Source organism: Seriola dumerili, unplaced genomic scaffold (genome assembly GCF_002260705.1).
Source record: "Seriola dumerili isolate Sdu_G_001 unplaced genomic scaffold, Sdu_1.0 BDQW01000283.1, whole genome shotgun sequence".
In the NCBI taxonomy this organism is placed as follows: Eukaryota; Metazoa; Chordata; class Actinopteri; order Carangiformes; family Carangidae; genus Seriola; species Seriola dumerili.
Window position 1 is genome coordinate 581,334 of NW_019174538.1, and position 22,615 is coordinate 603,948.

The 22,615-nt window shown below is 41.4% G+C and overlaps 1 protein-coding gene across 1 annotated transcript; it reads right to left on the minus strand.

The window, feature by feature from the left end:
- Positions 1-1,818: 1,818 nt before the first annotated feature.
- On the minus strand, positions 1,819-21,207 carry arih2 (ariadne RBR E3 ubiquitin protein ligase 2). Its single transcript, XM_022757568.1, has 15 exons — positions 21,095-21,207; positions 15,996-16,548; positions 12,347-12,414; positions 12,012-12,084; positions 10,862-11,003; positions 9,229-9,350; positions 8,639-8,748; positions 8,108-8,225; positions 7,862-7,912; positions 7,549-7,570; positions 6,259-6,410; positions 5,695-5,838; positions 4,545-4,613; positions 4,299-4,424; positions 1,819-3,429 (listed from the first exon to the last, which is right to left on the minus strand). Exons 2-15 carry the CDS (start codon positions 16,260-16,262, stop codon positions 3,358-3,360), a joined length of 1,536 nt encoding a protein of 511 aa, XP_022613289.1. The 5' UTR covers positions 16,263-16,548; positions 21,095-21,207; the 3' UTR covers positions 1,819-3,357.
- Positions 21,208-22,615: the final 1,408 nt, after the last annotated feature.

The window sequence follows — 22,615 nt, forward strand, 5'->3', positions numbered from 1 at the left end:
TTTGTTGATTGTATTGTAACTTGTTGTTACAAGCTTGTTTAAATAAGTCTCTGTAAATATATTTGGATTTAGGAACAAACTGCCATGTCATGGATCATGTGACGTCAGCATGACCTCCTTTGATTTGTTTGCAGCTAAAAATAAATTACATGTGCACCAAGATACATCTCACTGAGTGTCGGAGTGGGGGTTTGTTTTATTTCACAGAGGCCAGAAAAGTAAAATGTCTCATCGTATTTTACACTGGCTTCAAAAAATCCCCTGTTAAAGTGAGGATCACATGGCTTTCCTGCTCTGGAATAAACCCTTGAGGGAGCAGAGCCCCCCCCCCCCCAAGCTCCATGTTACTGTGTGAAGGTGAAAGTGGGTCACACACACATAAGGCCAAGCAGAGCCGCTATGAACTCTCCTGGCACTCCATTACACTTCACTATATTAGGCTGCAGCAGCAGAAGCAGCAGGCCGAGTGAGGGGGGGGAGCCAGCCTGATAATGTCAGAGGTGACTGAACTGACTGCTGACAAACATCAAGATGACTCAACATGTTTTTAAAAAATATATTAAAATTATATTCAGCAACTATTATTGAGATGGAGCGAAGGAAAAACCAACAGCGTTCACACACTTCTGTCTTCTATCGTTCACATTTACAGCAGATTCAACTATGGATCTGAACTCGTGTAATCCCATAAAGAAATGTAATACGTGACATACATGTCTCTATATCATGAGTGATGTAGCCTTATATTATTATCACATATATACATCCCCTGGATATATAGGTTTATAACATGAAATACCCACTGCAAAATTACAATGATTAAAAATGTTTATATGGTGTAACATGTTGAAACTATATTTGTTAATTATATATATTTCATTTATATTTGCAAGTGTATTTAAATAATATAAATAATATAAAGAAAATATATAAAATATTATTATATATTAAAATAATAATGTATATTAACAGGCTTTGGGATGGAAATATATTTATCTAACATATGTCTACGATGTAAGAATCCATACGTAAACATACATATATTTGTATGAGATATAAACTGTTTCTCAATATATGAAATTGTTCCAATTTCTGACAGGTTCCATTTGTAATTTTTACAGATATGTTTTCACTTCATATGTACATATATTACATTTGTGTATGGGATCAACGAGTGGCACATCGAGTATTTATGTCAGATTTTAAACATTAAACATTAAACATTAAATCAGTTAATAAAGTTCACTATGACCCATGAGTCTATGGCTGTCTATAAAACATGGTTGTATTTAAACATTTCAGCTGAATTTATCTCCAGCTGGTTCATTGTTTAGGAGCTGAAACCCTTAAGTGTCACATGAGCCTCCTGTTAAGGTAGTAATTAATATTTCCCTACAAGGATAATTAAATCATCACATTTCCTCCAGGAATATGAAGAACAAAACACTTAAGATAATCACCCTATTGCATATGAAACTATATCATTTCTCCTTTTCCTTCCTTTTCAGTCTAGCTATTAATTGATTTTATTTATTTATACGTCAAGTTGTTTTACTGGAATGTCCTTTTATTATTTTCTGGATTGTTTTCATTTTAATACCCTACTTTTATTTCTGGTTTTACTCTCTTTAACACATCTCCTCTGTTTTAGTATTTTATCGTTATCAAATCGTTTTCTTTGCTCTCCAGTCTTCAGTGTTTCCTCAGTTCCTGTTATTGTCTTATTATCACTTGGTCATTTATTATTTGTGTGTGTGTGTGTGTGTGTGTGTGTGTGTGTGTGTGTGTGTGTGTGTAATGAACACACAAGGCACAGGGTCCGGTTTTAAAAACTCTCTCAGTAACTCTATTTCTGTATTAATGTACAACCGTTGAAAATTACAGCAATTTTTTTTTTTGTATTTTTTCCCATTTTTTTTCATTTTTTTAAACGATCTATCTATCAACAGCAATGTTCCAGAAGAAAAGTGTGAAGAACAATGTGAGCGGCAAGAAAAGAGAAAACAAAGAGCAAAAACAAAGTGAGGGGATGGATGTAAAGAAAGAGGAGAGAGCACGAGATGGAGGGAGGGAAGGAAGATGGGAAATTAACAGGTGACATTTTTATCTCCTGCAGCGGAGTGTCTGAGTGTGAGCGTGTCGACGTGTGCGTGCTGATGTCAGTGTCAGTGGGTGGAGCTGTAGTGTGAGTGAATGGCGGAGGAGGAGGTGTTGAAGGTCAGACTCATCAGCTGAACACGATCCAGCACCAGTGAGAGAACGAAGCCAGAACCGAGGAATTCAGTAGTTTTACTTAGTTCATAACGACCAGCAGCTTTTTCTGTCAGTGGCGTTGGTTTGACACTAACACAACCCGGGGGGGGGGGGGGGGTTATTATGAAACACTGGTGACAAAATCTAAAAAAAAAAAAGTCACATTCATCTTATTCTATAATATCTTGCGAATACGAACATGCATCATACGTAGGAAAATACTGTATTTTATTATTTTTTCATTTTTGTTTATTTATTTATTTTTTTTATTTTAACTTTTTTTAAAAAGGTAATTTAAGGAGTATGTGGGACTATGAAGTCACCGTCTCTTTCACAGCAAACACACCATCTTCATGTCTGTTCACTGTCCTGTCACGTTGCACCTGTGCTGCTGGGTAATAAAGTTTGTTCAAAGCGGCGCCAGGGCAGCGGCAGTGACGCGTTTGATCCAGAATTATTCAAATCAACCCGTTCAGAGAGGAAACTCACATTAGCTTCATTTATTAGCTCTGATGTGTTCAGACAAAATGGAGTAAGTGCTACAGGTTTAGAGGGTTAGCTAGTCATCATGGTCTATTTAAAACCACCAAATCCAGATCCACAATCAGCACCGTGTCTTCAAAGAAAAAAACCATCTTCCTCATCCTCTTCATAACAGAACAGCTCTCACTCTTTCAACAGGAAACATGTCGCTTTAATGTCTTTTTTCTAATGTGAAACAAAAGAAAACTCAATGTTTTCACAAACTTAACAAAACCTCAAACTTTGACCTTTATGATCAGATCAGATCTGAAAAGCTGCAACAAGAATGACCGCGGTGAACGTGACGCTCTGAATCCAAAACATGTAAATGAGGATGAGGATGAGGAAGGGGAGATACAATCGTGCCATTCTCTGACCCTGCAGCATTGTGGGAGCGGGAGGAGGGAGAGACAGAAAGAAAGAAGCAAAATGAGCGAGTGTAGAGAAGCAAAGGGGGGGGGGGGGGGTCAGTACGACTGCACCGGGGGATGGTCATGAAGAGGAGCAAAGGGAGGAGGAGGCGAGGAAGCAAAGAAGGAAGTGAGGAGGGAGATGCTGGTGCTTTGCAGTCGCGATGGAGCTTCAGGTGTCGTGGAAATCCTTCAGCAGTGTGCGTCGCCTCTGCTCAGCGATGTGCATCTGATTCTCCAGATCCTGAAAAAACAAACATCATCAGTCATTATAATGTTTAGTAACTGACTTATTTATTTTGACTCAAACTCACGTTCACCTTCCTGCTTCTGGAAATATTCACTACAGCAGCAATTAATACACGAAGCGTCTCAATGCAGAAACTGTCCCAGACCAATAAACTTTTCACTGCTGCAGTAACTGAACTGTTCGGGAAAATATTAAACCTTCTCTCCAACGGAGACTAAATGTTTGTGACTTATTTCCATCCTCAGTAGGAACCAGTGAGTTTGACGATGAGCGTCACAGACAAGAAAAGAGAGAACATCAAGTTCTGTGACAGAAATAAACCTTAAAGACTCTTCTTTAAGGTTGAGCTGGATTCTTTTAGTCCAAATAAAATGACATTATTTGTGAGCCTCCGAAGTTTCTCTATTCTTTTCTTTTTAATAGAAATAAATTAAATAAAATGAATGTGACTTTTTCAGATTCTGGCCTGTTGGTCAGAAAGAAAAAATACATCATAAAACCGTTAATGAAAATAAGTCAACACTAATGAAGCTACGATTTATGTTTGTACTATTTTAGACAGAGATTAAACCAGCAGATGAACAGAGTCTTACATATAAAACACAATCGTGTCTGTTTGAGCAGGTTTCTTGTAAAATGAAAGATTACTTTAGATAGAGCTGTAATTTCAAGGCACAGTGAATGTACACAACACAAGCACATACACATGGTCTACCAGGGACAGGTGAGCTCTGACTGCTCTCATTACTCAATCTGTCATGTGACCAACACTTCCTGTGGTGTGACGTTCCTCTCCCTGATCAGTCGGTTCAACTCGCCCTCCGATCACGATTAACTCCTCCCATCCTGTCACCCTCTCTTACCCCTCTGTCACTGGCGCTGAGCTCCCCCTCGCCTCCCACCACTCCTCTCTCGTAGGTGTCGGCTCGCTCCACCTTCCACGACAGGTTCTCTATCTCCGCCTCCAGCTGGGCCTGCTGGTACTCAAACTGCAGAGGACACACGGACAAACACATCACTTCCTGTTCCACTGAGGAAAACAACAAAGATGATAAAAGACACAACGAACATTATCGGGTCAAAACTCAAAACTCAGTCACGTGTCTCACCAGTTTCTTGCGTGGGCCGGACTCCATGTAATAGGCGTAGGGGTATGTGTACTGCAGTGTGTAACGACACTGGAAACAAAAAGACAGAACCAGACTCATGATTCACCATCACGTTCATTCAAAGTGCTACAAGAGACTAAATCTATCAATCAATCAATCAATCAATCGTTATTTGTACAGGAAAGAGCTTCAGACCGAGGAGCCAAAAAGAAAAAGGACAAATCAAGTGAGAAAGTTGATAAAACAGATTTAAAAAGCTCTAATAACATAATACAAACTTAATTAATAATAAGTGAAAAATAAAGTGACTAATAACTAAAAATAGTTAATTAATGAAAGAGTTAATTAGTTAATTAAAAGCCAGGCTGAAGAGGAACATTTTTGTTCCATCGACTCGGAGCATAAAACCTAAACGCTGCTTCACCACAGGTTTGAGTCCTGCACTGCAGAACAGTTCACAGGCTGGCGCCAGAGGAGCTGAGGAGCCGCACTGCTTCATACAGTGTAAACGTGTGACACTTATCTGCCCGTACGGGAACGCCAAGAGCTTTAAAAACAAGTCAGAGAATTTTAAAATCAATACAGGAAAGAAATGTAGAGACTTCAGATCAGCTGTGACGTGTTGTGGTCTGGACTCTGGCAGCAGATTCTGAATCAGCTGGAGCTGGTTTACCTAATTAAATGGTCAATATTAAGACTGTCTTATTCTTTTTTTTTTTTTTCAGGCTTTTTGTGCCTTTATTGACAGTGCAGTAGAGAGACAGGAAGTGGGGAGGCAGAGAGGGTGAATGACATGCAGCTAAAGGGCCGTCTGATGCGGGACTCGAACCGGCGCCGACTGCAGCGAGGACTGCGGCCTCTACACATGGGGCGCCCGCTCATCCAACCTGAGACTGTCTTATTCTAAGTCATGACACACTGCACAGGTAAATCACAGGACATATGTTCACTGTGAAATCCTCCAATCAGGAAAGAGAAAGTGAAAAGAGAAGGATGATATTAGTTGAATGAGTGCTGATAAACGATGAGCCTGTTACTGCTCCTCCTTTCTACTCTGACTAAGATTTAAAATCTGATTTAAACAAACTTCTCATTTACCAACCACCAAGCACCTCTGCATCAGGCGCAGTCGGTGTTCAGTGTTTCGTACCTTAGCCAGCAGCTTTGCAGCGTTATGCAGGTACTGCCAGTCGATCCAGGTTCCCAGGTTGTTCATCACTCTCTCCTGGATCTTCTCCTGGATCCTCTGGTACGTCTGAGCCTCCAGCTGCAGAGACTTGTTGTGATTCTCCCACTGCAGAGAAACATTAATAAGAATATTTCTCTTGTAGAATTAAAACTTGTCCGTGTTCATCAAATGTTCAGGTTGAGAGACTCAGACAGTGTGCAGCGTCTTCTGTCCTGAGAACGTCTTCACTCACACAAATGTCCCTCAAAACCTTGAGACAGGAAATCTGTTAGGTGTTAATCTCCCTCCAGTTTAAATGATGAAGTTACAACAGTTTTGAGTTCAGACTTTTAAAACCAGATGAAGGTTTTAACACAGAAAAGAAAGAAAACCAAAAATCAACAAAAGTAAAGACAGGCAGGATTTTTACTCTTTATTTTGATCCAGGAAGGAGTTTCACTGAGCTTTTATGCTCCTAATACATTTTAAAATGTTATTTGAATAAAATCTAAATGGAGGACATACAGGAACAAAAAACAAACTCACCCTCTCAAAGTAGAAGAGGTATTTCTTGAGGGCCTCTCTGGCCTGAGCCTGCTGGCTCTGGTTGACTATATCAGGGTTTTCTTTGTAGCGGCTGCACTCGTAGTATTCGCTGCCGTGAGTCTTCCAGTCACCGAGACACATCCAGCAGAAGTCTGTCAGGACACACCAACACACATTACACAGCATGTACAGTAAAGCTGTGGCTCAATGCACAAACCTCCAGACTCACACTTGCTATTTGTGAGCAGCAAAACCTTCACATTGACAAGTATGACAACAAGAACCTGGCACATGACGCTGGGCACACACAGTACAGCAGTGGTTTCAAACCTGTGGACCATGAAGGTATCACAAGTGTGTGTGTGTGTGTGTGTGTGTGTGTGTGTGTGTGTGTGTGTGTGTGTGTGTGTGTGTGTGTGTGTGTGTGTGTGTGTGTGTGTGTGTGTGTGTGTGTATGTATGTATGTATGTATATATGTATATATGTATATATATAGATATGTGACACCTACATTTTCTGTCCAAGTGCCATTTTTTCAGTTAAAAAAGGTTTAAATTCACAAAAAGAAACCATATATATGTAGTTACTCTCCCATATATTTACTCACTTTAACGTCTCAAAAACCTTTAGTTATTTGTAATTTTTAACATTATTTAAAATGTCAAAATATCATGTGGTGCCTGTTTCTCACTGTGATGCGTGTCCCAGCAGAAACAGAGAAAAGACCTGCTGATCATATTGACATCATACCAGCAACTTCATATAAACTGACTCCTCCCGACAGAGTTTCTGTGCCGAGTCTGAATCTGAATCTTTTTTCAGACGTGAAAAATATGAATTTATTTTTAACCATTTCAGCAGCTGCATGTGGAGACAGAGACGTTTTAGTGACGTTTTCTGTCAAAAGAAAAGTCCTATAAACTCTGTAGGGAGACAGAGCTGCAGCCGACCTGAACACAGACACTGATTCTCAGCGACACACATGCAACACAGGCTGTGTGTTCCTGTCGTAAAGGCTCCGCCGAATTCTGCAGTTGATCTAATCTGGTTGATAATTGTGGTTTGGACGAACCAGTTTTAATGCATTCCTGATGTAACTGACTAAACTGAACCGTGCTGACTCTCCTTGTAACCAGCTCCTCTCTGCAGTTCAGTCACGTCTCGTCTTGTAATTGTGACTGGTGGATATTTGTTGTGTGATGTGTGATGCCACTAGATGGACGCCGAGCTCCTCACAGAGCAGCAGGTTCATGCTTCACAGGCTCAAACAGGAGATGAGAAACTACTCACCGTGTTTACACTTGGAGCATTGCTGCAACAAACACAGACATGGGAGGAAGTCGATTAGTGAACCAGAAACATGAAAAACAAATCTGAGCAAATCAGCAACTGAATGTTTTTATATGTAAAACTATTTAGTGCTTCATTTAACACGACTGAGACGTCACCCGTGAAGCTGAGAGGCTGATAGAAATACACCAGGTAACATGCATCAGGACTGACTGTGTCAATCTATTAAAGTGGAGGACTTCAGCTCACAGTCTGAATATATTTTTAGCGTTTCCTGTGTTCTGGGAAAGTGAGATTGTCAGCTCTGACTCACCATGTGATTGCACCCGCCGTTCTTCTCGATGCAGATATTGCACTTAGGACACTAGAGAAGAAACACACATCATTTCAATCTGTACTACACAGTCATGCTCAAGGTCACAGCAACACACTTTGTACTTTTACATGTTTTCAAACCGTGTGTGTGTGTGGAAGTGTGAGACTCCAGAAGTAAAGTAATGTTTGTGTGTGTGTGTGTGTGTGTGTGTGTGTGTGTGTGTTCAGGACAGATCCATCATACATCTTTAGTGTGTGCGCTGATGTAGTTGGCCGTCTCTGAGTCGTCGGCACATTTGGTCAGCCATTTCCGGATGGTTGCACAGTCTGTGGGCGCGTGGTACATCTGACGGCATTTAAAACTGACACAGAGAAAACACACACATTTATATTTTTACTGTTGACACAGATAAAACAAGCAGAAAATTAAAAAGTGTTCACACATTCACATACAAATGTTTAAGAACCATCATGTAAATATGCAACAGTAGTCTTTATGAGTCAGGCATGTCAATAATGGCATGGGATTTGAGAGAGCACTCAGCTCAGGACAGATCAGAAACAGTTTAACGAGTTAGTAAAAGTTAAAGAAAACGGGTCACTAACTAACTTGACTAACAGTAGTGAAACTTATTAATACTGTAGTTTAGTGAATGATTTTCAGATGAAATCTGTTCATATGACTCATGAATGAGGCCCAGTGTTTGTACACTCCATGCTCTGTGTGTGTGTGTGTGTGTGTGTGTGTGTGTGTGTGTGTGTGCGCGTCTCCTACCAGAACACTTCACTGCAGCGGCTACACTGCACCCTGCGCGCCCGGGGCTCCTGCACCTTGATGACGATGGGACAGTCTGCACCTGGACACAACTGCAACTGGAAATGACTCTGAGGTCAAAGAGACACGGGACGTTGGTCAAAATGGAGATGAATTTTTATGATGATGTGCACAGTTGTCTAACCTTAGACAGAACTGAGCTGGAAGTTTTCACTTCCTTTCAACTTTACCAGTGAAATATTTTTTTAAACGACAGTTCAACAGAATCATAAAACTGAACACTGTTGTGATGACACCGTGTTCTGAGGATTATCCAGTTACAGTCTTTCAAAGTAGTAAACATAAATGAAAATGTATTGTATGTAATGTATGTATATCTTTGTAATCAGGGTGAATGATCCTTCCAGAAAACACGAATGTCTAATTTGAGATTATAGATTATTATAAATACATATCTGGAAACCCAGAGACAGACCGTGAACATTCAACACTGCACAGACAGTTTCTCACTCACTCTCCACATAACTCTGACGTCTCATGTGCTGTACATGCAGACCATCACACACACACAGACACACACACACACACACCTCGACGTAGTCTCTGAAGAGGTAGCGTCTGTATTTGTCCTTCAGCTCCTCTCCTGGCAGCAGTGGCAGGACAAAGTCTTCAGGCATCTGCAGGGAACAGTCCTGAGCCATACACGAGATACCTGAGCGCGCACACACACACACACACACTTTTCTATTAAGAAGTGTCCTGAATCACTGACAGACACAAAGGCTGTAACAAATAAATGACACTCATCATTTAAAAAATTCATCTGTGACTGAGAAAGCTCTGCTGTAGTGGTGAAGTTGTGTATTTGGTTTCTAGTGTTACAGTGACCCAGAAAGAGGACAGGGTTCATCCGTGGTGAGAAACGTGTCCTTCATCTGATAATGAAACACTTATCAGACTCACAAGGACTCGGTCACAGGGACGGACTTTATCAGAGAGACATTACGAACCAGCAAGGGGGCACACAATGGATTACTTCTCTCACACACACACACACACACACACACACACACACACACACAGAGTCCGGTAAACTGTACGTACCACACACATACAGTAAACTGTACAGAAACTGCACACACCCACACACCCATCTGCTCTCCTGCTGACACAAGCACTCTCTTCCACACACACACACACACACACACACACACACACACTCATAATCATAAGGCTGCGGCGGGAGCAGAACTGCCTGCTAACATTTTACACCAGATGGGAGTCATCAAACCCTCATATCACACCTCCTTCAAAGTCACAAGCTACTGTTGGATTTCACACAAACACGTCAACAACTGAAGACAAACATCCAGCTAGAGTTTTCTGTCATCAAGCACAGGATCATTAAGTGTCTACACATTCTGCTGGTGTGACTGTCGCAGAAATGAACGTTTGAAACAATCAGAGGCTCCATGCACATGACTATGTTTCCTCCTGCCACCAACACGACTCCAGAGTTGGAGCCCTGAAGGAGGAGACTTTTGGAAACGCTGCTGAACCTGTGTTTTATTCTGAAAACTCTGGGGTTGTGTTTTATTTTGAAATCTCTGGGGTTGTGTTTTATTTTGAAAACTCTGGGGTTGTGTTTTATTTTGAAATCTCTGGGGTTGTGTTTTATTTTGAAAACTCTGGGGTTGTGTTTTATTTTGAAATCTCTGGGGTTGTGTTTTATTTTGAAAACTCTGGGGTTGTGTTGTAGTCTGGGCAGAAACTAAGACCTCTGTAAACAATGAGGTCACCCCCACAGCCTCTCCTGATTGGCTCTCCTCAGCCTGGACTACCAGTGGTGAATACAACATGATAATGAAGGACAGTGTTACTGTCCTTGTTGTCTTTGCAGCTGTTGTTCACTTACATTCTGTTTTAATGCTACAACTGTCTCTGCTGTTCCTCTTTCAGAGGATTTACTGCAGAGGAGACAATCTACTTCCTGTTTACACCGGCTCGCACATGCTCAGTGTAGGTGATGGTCATGTGATGTGTGTTTTCAGGTGTGTTAGTGGAAAATGAAAATGTAGTCATGTGGATGTAGCCAAAAACTGTGATGAAACTGAGTGGACACACACACACACCTGGGAGCTCAATCAGAGTGTGACTCACCCACTGTAATACCAGCTTTGATGACCACACAGATGCACACACACACTCTCTCTCTCTACTCACCTACTCCCATGCCATCTTTCACCAGTACAGTGCAGTGCTGCTCCCAGCATGCTTTGCAGAAGGAGTGCTGACAGGGCAGAGCCAGCAGGGAGTCTCTCCGTACGACTTGTAGACACACACCACACTGGAGGGACTGAGGGGCCTGAAACACACACACACACACACACACACACACACACACACACACACACACACTTAAACTATGTCACAGGTAAAATGGAACATTCCAGTCAAATCAAAGGTAAATGTCTTTCTGTCTGTAGCTCAGATACTTTTCAATAAAACAAACTTCTTTTTAAATAAAATAAATTTAAATAAAGCGGAATTTCACTGTAAGCAATTAACTATAATAACATTATTCATTAAAATGAATTATAATTAATTATGTTTATTTATGCAAATATTTGCATGTATATGTGGGTATGTAAACAATTTTATTGCTTTTTTCATCTTTCCTTTATTTCATTGTAAATTTATTCTATACATTTTATTAATAATCACAATGTATTTTATTATATTGATATTGATATTGACAATTTTTTTTCTTTGATAATCTAATTCCATTGAATGATTGTAATTGTGCTTTGACAACACATTAGAAATAAGGTCAGTGAAGCCTGTTGAATTAAATTGTGTGTGAGTAGAAATTACAATTACAATTGATTATTCTCTCTATTGATTAATCAAATTTTTTTTCTTCAATTAACCAACTGATTAATTAGTGTATAAAACCTAAACGATGATGCCAATTTATCATCTCACCTGACCATTGATGTCTTAAAAGTTACCATTTCCTATTCTGTCTGCAAGCACCTGAACACACCTGAAGGTGATGAGAAACTGAGCAGCAGCAAATCCTCACATCTGAGGAGCTTTAATAAGAAAGTGTTTGAGATATGATTCTAATAAATGACTTGGCTGATCAATTATTAATTTATGTCAATCAAGTAATCAACTAGTATTTTCCTTGACTGGTGAATTATCTGCTGCATTAAGGCTTGATACAGTGTATAAATCTTTGTCCAGAAGATATATGAGCGATATAAAAATATTGATTAAAGGTAAGAACAAAAGCATATAAAGAGTATCTTCGCCAAGTAAACCTTAATTAAAGTTAACCTTCCTTGAAAGCTTGTGGTCTGTTACTCACAGTGACTGTTCTGCAGGTGCTGCTGGGCTGGACCAGAGCGTCTGACAACAGCAGAGACGAGTTGGACTTATATCTGAGGGGAACATGGACAGAACCAGGGTGAGAGACAGAAAAGGTGAAAGCTGCAGAAGAATGAAAAAACCAAACAATAACAGACAGAATAAATAAGACACCACGGTAAAGAGAGTGAGGAGAGAGACTAGAGAACCACGAGGAAAGGGTAGAAAGGGAGGATGAATTAAAGAAACAGAGAAGGAGTGATGAAAGAGAAAAGACGACAAGAATGAAAATTAAAAAAAGACAAGAATAGAGAAGGAGGAGAGGAGGAGACATACCTGTCCAGTATTTGTGAAACCTGCCAGTGAAAATGCACCAGGATCAGTTTTGCTACTGCTGGTAAAACCTGAGAGAGAGAGAGAGAGACAGAGAGAGAGACAGAGAGAGAGAGACAGAGAGAGCGAGAGAGAGAGAGAGAGACAGAGAGAGAGAGAGACAGAGAGAGAGACAGAGAGAGAGAGACAGAGAGAGAGACAGAGAGACAGAGACAGAGAGAGAGACAGAGAGAGAGACAGAGACAGAGACAGAGAGAGAGAGAGAGAGAGAGAGAGAGAGAGAGAGAGAGAGAGAGAGAGAGAGAGAGAGAGAGAGAGAGAGAGAGAGAGAGAGAGAGAGAGAGAGAGAGAGAGAGAGAGAGAGAGAGAGAGAGAGAGAGAGAGAGAGAGAGAGAGAGAGAGAGAGAGAGAGAGAGAGAGAGAGAGAGAGAGAGAGAGAGAGAGAGAGAGAGAGAGAGAGAGAGAGAGAGAGAGAGAGAGAGAGAGAGAGAGAGAGAGAGAGAGAGAGAGAGAGAGAGAGAGAGAGAGAGAGAGAGAGAGAGAGAGAGACAGAGAGAGAGACAGAGAGAGAGAAGCTGCTTCAGTAACAGGAAAGTGACTTGACTGTTGAAGTGTCTCCACTTCGCCTGTTTTTACTGTGATGGATAAAAAGCTGATTTTACTCCTGATGAGCAGGAAAGAATCTGATTCTGCTGGAAACAGAAACAGAAACAGAAATGTTTTCTTGCTTCTGTTTTGGCTCCTGAACAAATAATAAAAGCAAAACTGTGGGAAAACTCAGAAGAACTGAAACAAGTATTTGATCAATTATTTCACAACAAGAAAATATATGAGTAAAATGAAACCTCTCACTTGCTCCTTCTGTTTCCTACAGCTGTAAACTGAGTCTCACTTTGGTTATTGATCACACAGAAGACAAACTAAGACATCACTCTGGACATTATCACACAAATGAAAAAATAAATAATAGGTAGATTCATCTATAATGAGAAAATATATTTATTAGAACAATGGTTATAAAATGATAAGAGATCTGTTGTTCAGAGTGAGGGAAGACGTTTTTGCCAGGCCTTTCCTTCATAGTGGATACTTGTTACCACGGCTATTTTGTTTTTGTTGTTTATTCGTCTGCTGTTTTGTTTTGATATGTTTACGTTCCGTACGGCTGTGAAACAACACTCTTATGTTTTGATGAATTATCAGTGATAACTGATGAATTCTCTCAGCCGATACTGTACAGAGAATATTAGGAGGCAGGACGATAACTCAGAGTGTCACGCCTCACACTACAGGCCACACATCGAGGTTCCTCCTTCTTTCACCTGCTGACGTCAACAAACACACACCTGTTCCTCTGAGGAAACTGAGCAGCTCCCAGGTGATTCTGTGTGAGTGTGAAGCTGTTGGTGTACGACAGCTTCACACTCAGCAGTTAGCCCAAATAAACAGAGTAATTTTGAAGCATTAAAGGTCACATTCATGACGATATAACCTCATGTTATAACCTGCTGCCTCCTTCAGCTGCAGCGCAAGAATGGAAAGATATTAATACGTGAGCTCAGAACAACAGAATGTCAAAATAAAGCTCCTTTTTCTCCTGGTTAAAAACCCACTAAGAGCCTCCAACATCCGGCTTCTGTCTGCAATGGAAAAGGGATTAATCACACCTGGGTCACATGACTCTGCAGTATACGCAGGTATTAATCAGCTCTGGCTCTGATCAGCAGTGATGTTAACACAACACCTGGTTAACTCGCAAATTGTCATCCCCTTTCCTGCTGTGACGTCTTTCAGAGACAGACACTGTAAACACACCTGTCACCTGTCCAGGTGCTGTTAGAACAGAAACACCTTCCTCTGAGAGTGAAGCTGCAGCCCTGAGATAAGTTTTAAAAACAATCACTGATCGAAGCGTCTCACACGGAGACTCCGACACTTCTGAGACGAGTGTGTGTGTGTGTGTGCTCTGTAAGTGCATGTGATGACATCACTCCCTGCAGGTGTGTGTGTTCTCAGTCTGAACAGAACGACAAACTGGACTGACTGTGGAAAAGAGGTAAATCAGCTTTTATTAGCAGGTTTACCTGCCTTTCAAGATTCAATAATTCATATCAACCTGAAGGCTGATGGGAATTTATTTTGGCGAGCTCAACAACAGCAAACATATGATCAATAGTCCATGTCGCCATCATGTCAGGCAGATCTGAGCCTGTACAGCACTGAGCAAAGGTTTTAAGCACTTTTTATCTATCATGCAATATCACCAGGGAGTCATCTGATCGGTCCCAAACTCAGTCTGCAGCACCACAACCAGCTCAAACACACAGCCACATCATAAAGACCCGTCCTCCGTCACAAGAACATGGAGTCCTGCAACAGATGGTGTGGCCCCCAGAGTCCTGATCTCAACATCACGGAGCCAGTCTGGGATCACATGAAGAGACGGGAGACAGGGAGACAGCCGAGATCCAAGTATATATCCAAGTGTGTCTGGAAGAACTGGTGAAGGCCGGTCACACTAAACACTGATCTGAGTTTACTGAGCTCTGTATGAAGTTCATTAACAATCCTCACTTTACTTTTAGTACCTAAAACTTTTCTTAGTTCTGTATGAACACAGGACAGAAGAAACATTCACTGAAATAACGACGTGATGAAGCTCAAAGAGAATTCTGAAACAGGAAGCGACTACGACAACGCCTTATGTTACTTTGCAAACTCACTTAATGACTGAGACTTATTAATGTGGGATACATGTTTAATTGTAGACTCTCACAGCAAAGACACTGAACCAGATATTTTGTCCTACAGCCTCAGAAATGACTCAGACGTCTCAGACAACATCCAGACTAATGCGACTTGTTTTGATCTTTCATACACAGTAAAGAACATCTCACAGCAGCTGCAGTTTCTCTGATGAAGCTAAAATGTGCCACGTTGTTGAGCATTGTTAGCACCATCAGTGTTAGCACCATCAGTGTTGTGGTGCCACAGAGACGCTTCGACCTACAGATCATATTCTCCAGACGTACAGGAACAGAAATCACATCATCATCTTTTTTATATTGTTTTCAGTGAAAATGCCAAAAGAGAATTCCTACTGAGATCATGACTCATCACAAAATCTGCCAAAATAATCACAATGTGATGCTTTTGCATATTGTGCAGCTCTAGGTACAAAAATAGCAGAAATCTTAGGAATCCACCTTCAGTGTTTTCTGTGATCTCTTACTCAAATAAAGCTGTGGCAGAAGATCTGCTGCCTCTCATGCTGCTTTTATTCCTCTACAGGTGAGTGAGTGTCTGATATTTCCTGCTGTTTCACTTCCTCTGTCCCTCCCTACATCCCCTCCTCTCCATCTCTACCTTGACCTCCAGGACTTCGAGGGAGTCCCTCCTGAAAGTTTCATCAGCGATAATGAAACCTGCTTAAATCAATCTGTTTCAATATGTCGCTGAAAACAACTAAAGAGTGTCTTCATCTGAGAGTAGAGGAGACGGATCACGGGTTAACCTGCTGAGACTGAGCAGAGAACCAGACTCTTCCTGTTCCACTGTTTTCTTCCTTAAACTTTACATCAGTCGTATCACTAGGTGTTTTGTGCAGCACGCAGCCAGCAGCCTGTGTGGACTGATTTTCTTTAGCTCTCACCTTCAGCGCAGCAGCCACAGTGTTCACCTCCTCCGTCAGCACCCTTTGACTCTCTTTGTAGGTCAGGCAGGTGAACTGGTACTCCTCCGGGTCAAAGGAGTCGGCGCCCTGTTGCTCCACGTCGCTGGCCACGCCCTCATAGTAGCTTGCGATGTCGCCCTGGTCCTCCTCCTCTCCGCCATCGTCCTCATCCTCCTCTTCTTCAGAGTTCACCCCGAAGTCTTCCTCGTTGCTGTCCGACGCCTGGCTGTTCATGTCCACAGACATCCAGTCGACTGAATCAATCACCCGCACAGGTAGACGGCCCGCCTACCTGTCGGATCCTAGTGGTCCGATTGGCTGAAATGGCTCTTTTAAAGCCGCGCCTCCCCGCTTTTCCCCGCGCCTCCTTTTCCACCTGCTAGTGTCACTCCTCAGAGACACCCCGCCCTCTGGTCTGTCTGAGGCGCGTACGGAGCGCGCTCAGCAGCAGCGGAAGAAGCAGAAGAAGTCACACTCCCCGTCAGTCATTTGGAAGCTGGTTAAAGGGCGATCTGAGGAGGGAGAGAAAAGACTGGAGAGACGGAGGAGAGAGAGAAGGGGGAGGGAGAACAAGCAGGTGAAAAAGAAATGGAGTGAGAGGGAAAGACACGTCAGTAAGAGCTGATGATTCAGTTTTATTGAAATTACATTCAATTGTTAAACTAGAGAGTGTGTGTGATGGGACTGTTGCACTCTCTCAAACCATTACCACAGATGTCATACAAGCTACGTTTTAAAGGCTCAATGTATTTTCATTGTTTGACTTTAATTTAACTCCAGTTGGTTCGTGTTGAAGTGAAGCCGTCGTTCACATTCAGCACATTAAGTCTTATGTTTGTGTTGGCTCTATCTGAATATTAGACTTCAGCTGGTCTGAAATTCCTTCAACACGTAAACACACTTGGCCGAGGAAGGTGATTCTGATTCATAACAGGGACTTGACCGAGACAGCAGCAGCACAACTGGCTACACACACAATAAATCAATAAAAACCTTATCAGGAAAGATAAAAGCTAAAAGGTATCAAGTTCAGAAAAGTTGAAAAATGAAACAGCTGCCAAACATCGACCTTGTTCTGACAGCTCTCGGTATCGTGGTATTCTCTGTAGGGCTGCAGTGATTCAGTGACATGAACAACACAATCAATCCTCACTGTTCTCAGCTGATGTTCCTGAATCCTACCGAGAGCAAATTTATATCAACTTCTCAAAGGTTGTGTATTAGTGGAGGGATCCTCCAAATAATCAACGGATACAAATGTTCCTCAGAGGAAAGACACGGTCACAGAGTCACTGACAGGAAGCTCAGACATCTGTACATCAGCACAGAGCAGCCGTGTCTGAGCGGTCAGACACAGAACATCGAAACAAGTAAGAGTGGCGTTTCTTACAGGACAAACTACAAACTAATACCAAAATAATATCATTTAAGTCTGTTTCCTTACTGATTATTTTGAACAATGGGGGTTTAAACAGACAGATGGACAGTCCAGAGCAGCACTGTGTTTTCTTAATATCTTACATTATTAGTGGAGCTGCATTAATGGAAATATAATCCAAATCTCAACACGTCTAAGTGCAATATCCAAATCACAGGAGCTGCAGTTTCTTGATGAAGGTAAACCGTCACATTGTTGGAGTTGTTTGCACAACAATAACATCATTAACATTTTTGTATTTTCACTGAAAAAATCTAAATGATCATTCCAACTGAAACTGATGTAATTTTTTTTGCATATTGTGTAGCCTTAATTATTAGTCTATCAGAAGGCCATTTCTAATAATGTTGACTGGCTTACAATACGACAGACAGTGTCTCACTGAACACATCTGGGAGATGTGTTATTAAAAACACTTTGACTGGAAGGTCGTAGTGAGTTTTAATATTGGTTTGTCCCTGTGGGTAAAAATGCTAACTCTCTGACTGAAGCCGCTCAGAGCGGCAGAATAAAGATTCTGTTATAATTTTGTAATAAACTAAAACATCACACACATTCTGTCCCAACCTCTAAAATGTGTTAATGGAACACTTAAAGTCCATTTTAACACTAAGTCAGTGAACATATGGTCCTAATCTACAGAGAGTGAAATTTACACTGAACAGTGTTGAATTTTCAGAGTGAATTCAACTCTTCTAATAGTTAATATTTTACACTAGACTGAGAAGTGTTCATCAAGTTTTACACTATGAGGGAAATAACACCCATCGTGTGTTTTACTTTTGACAGCGTTTTTAATTGTTCATCAGAAATGAGTCTTTACTTTCTCAGTGTTAAACCTACTAAGAAATGGCTCCCAACAGTGTTGATTTTTAACTGGCTGCTGCCAGTGTTACACATCATCTGTTTGTGTATCCTCTTCTTAAACATAATGTCTTTGATAATATAGTTCCCAAACACCGCAGCAGGGCTGTTGAGCCTCCAGGCAGTTGCTGAGAAACCTCTGGCTGACTGTTTCGTCCAGCCTCTCCACGCAGCAGTTGACCTTTCATTACAGAATCAGGCCTCTTCCATAAAACAAGCTGGAATAGACTGTTAGCAGAGAAAGCAGCTCCTGGATTTGGTTTATTTAAATACTTTGACCTGGTGACAAAATGTTCCTTTTCTCTGCAGACTAGAGGACGACTATCTACTCTACTAACCATGTGACCTGCTGCTGTCCTACGCTATGAACAATTAACATCCTCCTCCTTATTTCCTTCCTAAGAATCCACTTCTCTCTCTGCTTGTGTGTCTTTCTGCGTCTCAACTTCTGCTCTAGCTTTGGATTAAACTTCACAAAGACAGGATTTTAAACCAGCACTTGCTCATATACAGTAGACTGTATCTTTCTCTCCTACAGTATTGTTGATCTGTTAAACACGTGCAGGACACAAGACATGGGTTAAGGCTTAATGTCACCGTTTACAGGATTAGCTGAAGATGCTTTAGCTTTGGGGATGAGGGAGTCACACAAACCATAACTGTAGTTAACTTGTTGGCAAACCAGGCAGTAAGCAGCCCGTCTCAGCTGGGGGTCAACCCAAAAGTGCAAATACACAACAGCGACAGAGTCAGAATATAAACAGCAGCAAAGGATATTTTTTATCCACAATTGTTGTTGCTCATGTTGTAAGCACTTTGTGCTCCATTTCTACTATGAAAGGTGCTTTACAACTAAAGATTATTTAGAATATTTAGATTATTTAGATATTTGTTTATAAACTACTCAGAAAAATGTCCTGTAGGATGATTTCCAAAATTGAGACTGTCAGTTTAGAATGACAACAATACTGAACTCCAACCACACAACTGGACTGGGGATATTCCCATGACTAGAACATATTATGTGATATTTATTGTCATGTTTTCCCGTAATATCACTCATACACTTGGCAAAGCAATTACATTCCTTTCCAAGTAGTAGATTCATTCTGTAAATTAGGTTTCCTAGCATTGCTGTGCAGCACCGATGTCATGACAAATTAAAAGTCCTTGTCAGAGTGGGGTTCCCCTCGCTCTCTGAGTTTTATCCATGTTCACATTGTGGTGTTTGAGGATGAGTAGTTTGTCTTGTCTCCCGTACACGTTGCAAGGATTAAGAAATCTCCTAACTTTGAACGGGAAGTAGCACACAGCTTCATGACTTGAGTCAGGGTTTAGATCCTCCTGGTCAAATATTCCTCCAATACAAGTGAAATTTGTTCAGTCAGATTTTTTACTTGACTTAAAAAGTGCTTGACTACTTGATTTTAAAAATACTGAAGTATTCAAGAGCACATTTTTTATGTCAACACATTGTTGTTTTGTTCCACATTTACAGAATTGAATGACTGAAAAAACTGACTGACTGACGATGTTTTAGTTTTTCTTGTTCTTTTAGTCAGTGAGTCTGGTCGTGGTAAACTCAGCAAACATTTCAAACTAGATAAATCTTTCTTCATTTGTAAACCTTCAAACACAGACTTCAGATCGGAATCTCCACCGTCAGGACACTGACAGGGTCAAACATGGCTGACAGTGGAGGAGTGGGCTGTGATTGGATTTTCTCCTGTGATCAACAGCGTATGGTCTATCACCTTTTCAAAATAAAATAAAATAAAATCCTCTGATTAAAAGCTCTACTTCAAAGTAAGAGTACTTCATACAATATTTGACTTTTAAGTGTAGTGGAGTAAAAGTCAGATGTTTCCAAAAGAAATAAAAGTAAAGAACGGATATTTGAAAAATATACTTAAGTACAGTACTCAAGTAAATGTACTTAGTTACTGTCAACCTACACAAACTTTAAGGGCCTTGTTGACTTATTTCGACATGTCATCTGTAACCGCTGTGATCCACACACACCTCAGTCTCAGCCGTTTTCTGGCACCGAGGTTCAAATGTGACTTAGCAAATATCCACCTGGATGGAAAACAAGGTTAGCCGGGAGAGCGAGCCAGCCGGCCCCGGCCCCGGTGCAGGTGCCGGTGCCAGCCCAGCGACAGACGAATGCTCACATTCCGCCTGGTCCAGGCTAAAAATAGGCAGCAAACTGGGTGACACACATCTTGCTAGGCTAATATATCACAGCGACTCAGCACAGGTTTGATATCGAGTCTTGGGGGGAGGGGGGATAGTAAGGTGCTCGGGACGGGATTAAGCAAAGCACAGACCGGCTTGGTTGTAGCTGGACATCGGCATTTTGAACCGACTACGGGGCCGAAGCTGAAAACGGCAGTGAAGTCAAACCCAAAGACCGGCTAACAGGCTAATTTACCGTTAGCCAGATTAGCTTCCTGGCTAGCGTGCTGGCAGTTATATTCAGCAGCGAAGTAACGACATGTCAAAATCAATGAGTTTGGCGGGTTACACTGCAGAATAGACTCACAAAAGTTTTCAAGAAAAAGTTAATTTTATCCTCCAACAAGAATTCACGACATAATAGCTAGCTAGGATAGCCACCCCCTTTATCGCTCCCTCCCGCTGAGCCTCTCTGCCTCTCAGCCACTCTAGTCCGGGGATTGAGATGTAAACAAGGCCCTGCGGAGCTCGGGAGTAAACAGACACATTTAAACGACCGCTGTGTTCATTTCCCCCGGTTACAGTCGGCGGTGTTTACCTGTGGGAGCAGCCTCGGCTGGGCCCGCGGTGACAGCCAGGAGTGGTTTTTGTGTGGGGAAATCCAAAGAGCGATTTGCACTGTGTTCGGCTGGATGGTTGGCGGAAGACAGACCGTTACAGAGCTACTTATCAGTGACGCCACATCCGCGTTTCTCCTGCCAGCCTCCTCTCTCCCCTCCTCTCCTCCCTCCTCTCCTAGGTAGTATGCAGCAGCTTCACCTCATGCATTAGTGCTGCCCATCAATACTTCAGCAGTATAACAAGATGGAGCAACGTCATTTTGCTAGTTACAAACAGAAATCTGCACTGGGACATGGACATGAATATTACTTAGCGACAGCCGGGATTTATCTTGTACGGCGGGGTATTAGGGCCACACGGAGGAAAAAAAGAAATCTGAAATTAGGCGAATAAAGTCATAATTTTACGAGAAAAAGAAACATAACATCTTGAGGGAAAAGCTGTAATATTTCAAGAATAAAGTCGAGAATTAAAAATGTAAAATTTCAAGAGAAAAAAAATATAATTTTTAGGAATATTACATCAACCAATCAAACAGGTGACAGTGGCAGCTGCTGTTTGTTTGTCTAACAGTAGAATAGACTAGACAGAACAGACATCATTGTAACCCTGTTGGACATTAGTTGTTCTTAATTAAGCACTATGGTGTCGCTTTATGAGTCGAGACCTTTCCTTACCTGTAGGAGACATTTTTAACACATCACCATATCATGAATCTGCAGCTCTAAATCATCAGTTGTCCCTCTCCTTCCTCCAGGTGTAACTGACTGGACTGTGACTGCAGGGGCTGTGGCTCTACAGCTAAACGCAGGACTCAAAGTGCTTTAGGTCTGAAGGTAAAGGACCGATGTCTTTATAAACAATGCATGACTCCCTGCTGGAGAAGCAGTGGGTCGAGCCCCCGGCGCTAATGCACTGGTAATTGGTCTGGAGTTGCTGAGGAGGAGGATGCATCATCTAATGTAGCTGATGTTGCTCTTAATGCACAGAATATCATTGACTGTAGTTCGAGATGAAAAACTACACTCAGATTATTGATTATGAATTTACACTTAAAAAAATTCTCGCACAACTTTCTTAACAAGTATTTAAGCTGTCACCAGTGTTGTCTCTACTCCTGTTTGTGTCCCTGAATCCTGCATCACCTCCGTGTGGACGCCCCTCAGATCAGCAGCAGTCCAATCCCCTCAGGGTCGAATGATGAAGGAAACGTGAAACAAAGATAGAGGGATTGCTGCTGAAGGTTTTGTTTGTTCATTTACTGAAGCTGTGACTATTGATGATTTGAAAAAGGATGCATCATGATCATTTGAGTAACAACAGACAGAATAGAACAGTTTTTTATACTAACCTGATAATGTTGAGATATTTTTATGCTTTTATAAATGTCAGAAAAAAAGACTAAAACATTAATTTGGGTGTTTTGCATTTTAACTTGTATTTAAACATTTCTTACAAAAATACTTTTCATACGAAAACAGCAGCTTCCTCCTTTAAA

Coding starts and splice junctions, on each gene's coding strand:
- arih2 (XM_022757568.1), bottom strand. CDS start 16,262: ATGTCTGTGGACATGAACAGCCAGGCGTCGGACAGCAACGAGGAAGAC. Junction 8,226..8,638: donor CGCTGCAGTGAAGTGTTCTG/GTAGGAGACGCG, acceptor TCTCTGTGTCAG/TTTTAAATGCCGTCAGATGT. Junction 4,425..4,544: donor CCGGCCCACGCAAGAAACTG/GTGAGACACGTG, acceptor TGTCCTCTGCAG/TTTGAGTACCAGCAGGCCCA.